This window comes from Diplotaxodon limnothrissa, linkage group LG15, assembly GCF_057381915.1.
Source record: "Diplotaxodon limnothrissa isolate DT_005_m linkage group LG15, D_limnothrissa_male_GT1.1, whole genome shotgun sequence".
Classification (NCBI taxonomy): domain Eukaryota; kingdom Metazoa; phylum Chordata; class Actinopteri; order Cichliformes; family Cichlidae; genus Diplotaxodon; species Diplotaxodon limnothrissa.
The window spans coordinates 18,663,802-18,671,301 of NC_140610.1; the positions used below are offsets into that span (position 1 = coordinate 18,663,802).

Below are 7,500 nucleotides of genomic sequence, written 5' to 3' on the forward strand. Positions count from 1 at the left end.
GGATAGAAGTTTTTTTGACAGCATGCCGCATGCTTCAGTTAAGTTATTAGTAAATTTGTTTGTGTTAATTAAAAAATTTATTTGAGTGCCAGACACTAAAAATTGTGAAATATCATGATACTGAAAAGGGTCCAAGACTATTATTTAGGTAAAAGAAAGGTAAGATAAAAAGACTGGTTTTATCTTCATATTCACTTGTGCCATTTAAATCATAAAAGTAGACAAATAAAGTGTTTAGACTACACTTTTCTTTCATGACAAACCATACTTGTCACAGTACAAAATGTTACAGTATATGTTACATATGATTGTATGATGTACTAATGTATCTGTTAATAAACAGGAATTATGATTCATTCATTAAATAAAATATGTTATACATTTTAAACTCTTTAAACTTTTTTTTAAAGACACAAATTACATAAAAAGTAGAAACACAGAACACTTTATTTGTGTATTTCCAGTACCCATAGGAAGGAAATAATATTCTGCAGTAATAGGGCTGGTCTTAAAAAAACAAAATGAAAGAGGAAAAAAACCCCAAACAATCTACAATGAGCCTGTGTTATCAAGTAGTATAGTAAAATATGCAAACAAAATCCTTAAAACACTCCCTGCAAACCAGGTTATGTTTATTATCATTATTATTATTATTGTTTATAATACTTTGACAACATATAATAATTTGATAAGATTGTAATGTCATATAGTGTGATATAATGTTCATATTTCAACCTGTAACATAACCAGGTTTGACCTAACCAATGTCTGTCACATTTATAGACAACTTTGCTGCCAGTGTTGGAGATACTGTCTTTCTACCTTTTAGTATGTAGGGTTACTGTAATACTTTTCAAAACTTTACCAAAACCTAACAAAAACATTTTTTAAACCTGTGAGTTAAGCTAAAAGTTAAATGATATTAATACAAAGTTCTGTGTAAAGCATAAATGTTCAAATGGGACACTGAAATAAAGCTTAACTCATCTCATTTGAAAATTCACATTATGTGGAATAGTTGAACACAGGAAGCATTTGAGAAAACTTAATTCTATATAACAATGAGATTGTGGCATATTATTTTGCTCACTGCAGGGGTGCTAAATAATGTAATGTTACTATGGGTCATACCAGAGACAAAACATGCCATATAAGCAGGAAAACAAATTAACTACAATCAAAAAACAAAAAAATGCCCCACATGTATAAACTGAAACAAAATTATTCTATCCATTCTCTTCGGCTTATCAAATCCATGTCTGATTTGAAAGTAGTGTGCACTGCATGAACTGGTATTTAAGCTGTAATTTGAAAGACACACATGAAGCTTATTTAGGCTATACAGTCCTACTGCTGTCCAGGGTGTACTCTGATGCGGGGTTAACAACATTAACAAAAACAAGAAAATAAAAAATGCATATGCAAAATAGAAAAAAACCCAAATCCTCATCATGTCACCAATCCTTAAGAAAACACATCATGCTCTTCCAAATCCTGGTGAATTCCGTATTGCAAAATCCATGTCTGATTTGAAAGTAGTGTACACTGCATGAACTGGTATACGAAGGATATTTTCACAAGTATTGGCCACTGGAAATCTGCAGTTAGTGACGAACTCAAGGCTTGGCTTTGGAGAAAAACCCAGGGCTGGTATGCTGTCACATCCAGTGCAGAAAACAAGAATATCTTCCAAAGAGACATCATTTTCAACTATAAGATAGAAAAATACAAAATCATAATGATATTCTGACTAAGACTACTGATGTACAGATACATTAAATTACCAAAAGATTAAATCAAAAGTGAAACATGTATATATTTTTAAAAGTAAGCTGTAATTTGAAAGACACACATGAAGCTTATTTAGGCTATACAGTGAAACCACAATGTCAAAAAAAGAAGTTAGTGGAGACCACAACATATTAAATGTACGTGGATGCAGCAATAGCCTATTATTTGTACTCAGTATACAGGATTGGTAATAATTTATTTATTTAGTTATCCTCCTATTTATCCTGTTATTTATTTATCCTGTTAATACACTGAAGTCAAACTGAAATCACATTTGGATACAATGTTCTTTGTAAACCCAGCACTTGCATCAGTACTATCTATCTACCTTTTTTGTTATGGCATCTATGTCTGTAATTTCATGATGCTGCTGCACAAAAGTGAGAATTTTGATTTATGGTCAAACAATGTGCCAAGTAGTAAACTCACATTCTGCCTCCTGAAGATAGTCTTGCCAGAAAGCCAGGGTCCGGCACTCATCTTGAAATGCATTACTCCCTCGTTCGGAGTGAATGATCTGGAATAGATTCTCCATATCAGTTGCTCTGAGAGCCATTCCAGCTTTCACGAAAAGGCACTTCATCTGAAGAGGGTATGTCTGTAGAGCATCTAGGACACCTAGAGACCTCAAGCCATCTCTGAACCTAGCCAAAATAAAACAAAATCAAATTGTATTTTATATTACTATTATTATATTTGTATTTGATTGGATTTGGAACCTGTATCATAACAAGAGGTTTTGAGGTTTTATCAAGAGACATTTCTGAACTAATTACATTTTACTTTCCTGTGGACTGCTGTATCAGAGGTGAAGAACATTTTTCCCCTTACAGGGCCAGACTGTCTTAGATACAGATAAAGAATGCCTATACATGGAACAACTGAGCTGAAATATGATACACAGGGACCTGTCATGAATTGGAGTAAAAGTGACAAATTGCTTTCAAATACATCTGGTCTCTTGTTCCATTGGCATACCTTTTCTGTCAGTCTACAATCAACCCAAATGCTACTCAATTTGAATCTATTTTTATTTACATATTTAAACACATGCCTACATCGGCACAGATACGTTTTATGTGAATTTTAATTTCATGAATGAAAGATATCTGTTTTGTTATGAACTGTACTAGCATGGAGCGCTACAGACCTGTACCACCCAAACAGGCTAATACCCGTTTCACAACACAGTGACTTTAGTTTGACAGGCTTAATTTTTTACCATTACAGTATGTGTTTAGACATACCTTTCAAAAGGTGCACGGGTCCGTTGAAGGACATACCAGTGAGCCAGATCCAAAGCAGTTTCTTGTTTGTTTTGAAGTGTTATGCAAACATTGTGACCAGCAAGACTGATCAAGCTGGCTGCCTGTGCAACTGCATCTTGCAGCTGTAGATCATTCTCGGCCTGTATGATCTAAAAACAATATGAGGAAATTATAAAATGAATTATTTGACTCTACTATTTAGTAGAACATACAAAACTAATAGCTTCAGTGTTTAATTAGTACATTAACCCTATGAAACCCCATAACCGATCAGGAGGCTGAGGTATAAGTTATTAAGCTGGAAAACAAGTGCAATCATTAAATTCTGAAAACTGAAACTTGGAGTTTCTTGGGCAGTAACCAACAGAACCATAACCTGCCACACACATTTTTAGTTCTTCCTTCTTGTAGCCATTAAAATGTTTGATCTTTTACTAGAAAGGTGCAGGACTCGGGCAAGAAAAATTAGGGAAGTGTTAGTAAAAATGTTGGACAAGCAAAAAAAGACCTACAATGAAATTGAAAGAACCAAAGGAAAATATGCTCACCGACTGCACTTGTGACCTTGTTTCCTCATCAGTAATATGATCAGTGCTGACTTTTACATTGTCTGGACCCTTTTGAAGACACTCATAGAAGAGTTCAGACAAGAAACATGGACTCTGTCCCCCGTGGGCAATTGACATTGCCATGATCTGGCCAGCATAGTAGTATCCATTATCTTTCATTGCTGTTAACAAATAAAATAAAACATCATCTCAAAAGCTTGCATCATTATTTTTGTTACTGTGGCATTTTTTATAGTACAAGTTACCAAATATTATTTCTGAAAAAAATATTGCCCATACAGTTGCACCCATAATAGTTTGGATAATAACAAAATCATCTTAATTTTGCTGTGCACCACCACCTTGGATTTTAATACCAAACAATCAAGATGATACTAAAGTGCAATTCCTTCGAGGTATTTTATTAAAAAATGGCACCAGCTGATTAGGAATTACAGTCAATTTTATACATTATCCACCATCTTTAAAGATGGTTGCTTTAGACAAGTGATTGAAAGCTAACACCATTTTATGTATTATTTTTAATACAAGGATTAAAATTCTTTACAATTCTTTACAGCCTTACAGTCAGATCAGGTAACTGAGCTGGCTTGTTATGCTTTGGGTTATTATCAATTTACACTGTCCAATCAATTTAGCATTTGCATTTGGCTGAATCTGAACAGATTGCCCTTTACACTTCACAAATCACCAGTGCTATCATTGACAACAGTAGTGGCTTGGTTCTATGGCAGCTACTCATGCCCGTGTCATAACACTGCTTCCACCATGTGTGACTTAAGCTATTCTTTTCTTTACTATGCTTTTCTCCTTCCATCATTTTGGTTAATCTTGGTGTCATCTGTCCATATCTTCATAGTAGTATAGCATAGTTCTTTTAGATGTTTTCTGGCAAAGTCCTTCCAGTTATTTACTATTGCACCTTGTTGTAAAACATCTGTGTTTCCATTCATAAGTGCATCTCTTGATTGTTGAATTACACCATATCAGTCATTTGAATAATTACTTTTGAGAAATGAGAGAGCATGTATAAAAATGACCAGAATTTCTAAATATGTAGTACTGTTTCAAACCTTTCAACTAAAGCAGACAATCTTCCCTTCAGTCAATCTAGGTTTAATTTTTTAAAATCCTCTGTGGTGGTACAAAAATTCTGTCATTGCCAAAAAAATGTGTTTAGTTAACTGTATGAGATACTAAACTCGTACATGTAATCACAAACCAATTGATGTATAATGTATTGATGTAAAATAAATCAAATGGCAACAATTAATAAAATCATAAGTACCTTTAGAATTGCACGTAAGAACTTTAGCATTGGGTGGACCTTCAAAGATGCCAAGTTTGTCCTTGACTTCACAGAGGCAAAGTCGGAAGAACTCCCGAGTAGGTCCTCCATTGTCAACAGCACCCTCAGATATTCCATAGTCATCAGTAAACTTCACATCTATTTTTTTCTCTGGTGAAAAATTGGATCTGCCCATGGCTCTGGATGCTCCATCCCACACATTTCGCCTTATGATGTTGAAGCGTACAGTGCTGTCATTATTTACTCTAGTAACAATCTGCTCCAAGATTCTCTCTAAGCTCTGGACGTCACTGAAACATACACACACACAAAAAAAAAAAACAGTAAAGAAATATACTAGTCTCAATGGCAATAACCCACCAACAGAATAATGATGTACCATTCTTAAGACTGTAATTGATATTTAACAAAAAAGAGATACAAATCAAGAATGTTTGTGATAATGGAAAAAAGATTAAGTTTAAGTTAAACTAAGTTTACATTTTTATCTTGTCATAAATACACTAGTATTTATAAATAGTATAAATACACTATATAAATACAAGCAGAACAAGAAAAACAAGAAGATCCAACACTGACAACCAACCTCCATTCAAAAAAGTAAAACTAAACCAAAACATATATCAAGTAAAATATAAGTAATCTGATAGCCTTGGTAATCTTCAAATGACAACAGAAATCACAGGTTGCAGTTCGTAGTTTGCTTATTCAAACTGATCCAAAACTAGACAGTAGATGACTCCTTTTCCGCAACAAACATAAAATAATGGTTAATATGTTGACCTTTCAACATGTAAAAGTTTGTGTTGTACTGACCTTTCACTTGCACTTGAGTCTAAAGACCTTGAAATGGCTTCTTGGAGGTCGGGGTCATCTGACAGGTATTCTTCCTCAAACAGGCCAAGATATGTACTGCAAAGCCAGAATGTTTTGTAAATTATTTAGTTAAATTACATATAAATGATGTTGACAGAATTACATTATCACAATACATAGATTGGCCTCAGCATTATTAAAGTTGTGTGGGATCATCTTGACAGAGAACAGAACAAAAAGCCTGGAAAACTATTCCTGAACCATGCTTAAAGAAATTCAATAAAAAGAAGACATCACCATCAAGAAAGCTTGGTTAAGAGAGTTCAAGCTATGTTGAAGACTAAAGTAGCTCATATCACATTTTGAATTTTAAGCTCATTAAAATTCTACAAGTTTTGTTCTACTCTAATATACTGCGCTTCCATGTCTGTTTGTAGACAGAATTTTGTAGACTTCAGTAAATCACTGCGCTTCTTTCCTATTTTTCCAGCAAAATACAAAGAAAGCAGGGGTGGGTCATGACTTTTGCACAATATAGCTCAAAAGATTAAAAGATACAAACATGTACAAAACACATACCTGTAGGATGTGCTGGATAAACTTGGCTGGGTAGGTCCATTGGACACACTGGAGGTGTTACTAGAGAAGACACGTGTGTCACCAGTAACACTGGCAGAAGAACCCACTGATAAGCCAGGTGTGTTGTAACTGACAAAGGCAGATGTTCCACTGGAGTAAGGCTCATCCTCATCAGTAGCAACGACAGCAGGATTGGTGGACATTGTGAGGGTGTCAGCAGAGATGGAAGATTCAACAGTACAAACATCTTGGGTAGCAACGCACCAGATGACCTCATCATCAACAGACATGGACTGTGCGTTAACAATGGGAATGGCTGAGGGAACTTCTTTAGAAATTTCAACTGTGAGAACACAAAGAACAGGAGTTTAACTTTTGAATAACATCTAATCACATTTATAGCTTTTGCTTTTCATGTATTTAGGGGTACATTTCTTCCTGCTCAAAATATTAAACTAAATTTAAATATGATTTTAACAAAGACTTGACACTTAGCTAAAGACACAATGCCTAAGATGACTAAGTAACAGACACTGAACCAACTTAATTTACAGTTTATTTGGAGAGACTTTTAGATAGGAATATTTACCGCATTTGTCAGAATTCAACGTTTCTGTGAAATCCTGCCTGCTTGTATGGCTACTCTCTCCATCAGAATATGTCTGTAAATTAAAACAGATAATACATTTCATTATACTGACAACAAAATGTCATAATAAATATTAGTAATATGTTTATGTATTATGTATTAAAACATAATACAAGTGACAATGTTTAAGGGAGTTTAAAATCCATCTTTGCCTTTTTCACTCTCATTTTATGAAAATACATACATTTGCTGAAATGATCAGGATTACTTACTGATTCATTGTCCTCACATAAGATGACCTTGTCAGGTCTGACATAAATTGACTTCTGATGAAACAGTTTTTTCACAAGGTCTCCATTCAAAGTCTGTTTGGAAGTGAGTGATGGCTCAACTAGTTTGGTGTGGCATGCCAGCAAAATCTGTAGCCTAGGGGAGGAAGAAAACATAGTGTATATGAAATTTTTGTTAAGGCTAACAGACTACAATACAATACAATACATTAAAAGGCTTAATTTTTGTTAACTCTAAAAGATATCAATCCAGTCATCTGATCGGTGCTCCCAGATCCTTTTTGGAAAT

The 7,500-nt window shown here is 34.3% G+C and overlaps 1 protein-coding gene across 1 annotated transcript in view; it reads right to left on the minus strand.

The window, feature by feature from the left end:
- Positions 1-1,477: 1,477 nt before the first annotated feature.
- Positions 1,478-7,500, minus strand: part of LOC146617388 (uncharacterized) — a 7,256-nt gene continuing 1,233 nt past the window's right edge. Inside the window, exons 3-11 of the mRNA XM_085373045.1 lie at positions 7,194-7,347; positions 6,922-6,994; positions 6,333-6,675; positions 5,754-5,849; positions 4,917-5,227; positions 3,608-3,789; positions 3,039-3,208; positions 2,221-2,435; positions 1,478-1,710 (exon numbers count right to left, since the gene is read on the minus strand). Of these exons, the coding sequence (XP_085229171.1) occupies positions 1,478-1,710; positions 2,221-2,435; positions 3,039-3,208; positions 3,608-3,789; positions 4,917-5,227; positions 5,754-5,849; positions 6,333-6,675; positions 6,922-6,994; positions 7,194-7,347 (1,777 nt within the window). The remainder of the gene's footprint in view (positions 1,711-2,220; positions 2,436-3,038; positions 3,209-3,607; positions 3,790-4,916; positions 5,228-5,753; positions 5,850-6,332; positions 6,676-6,921; positions 6,995-7,193; positions 7,348-7,500) is intronic.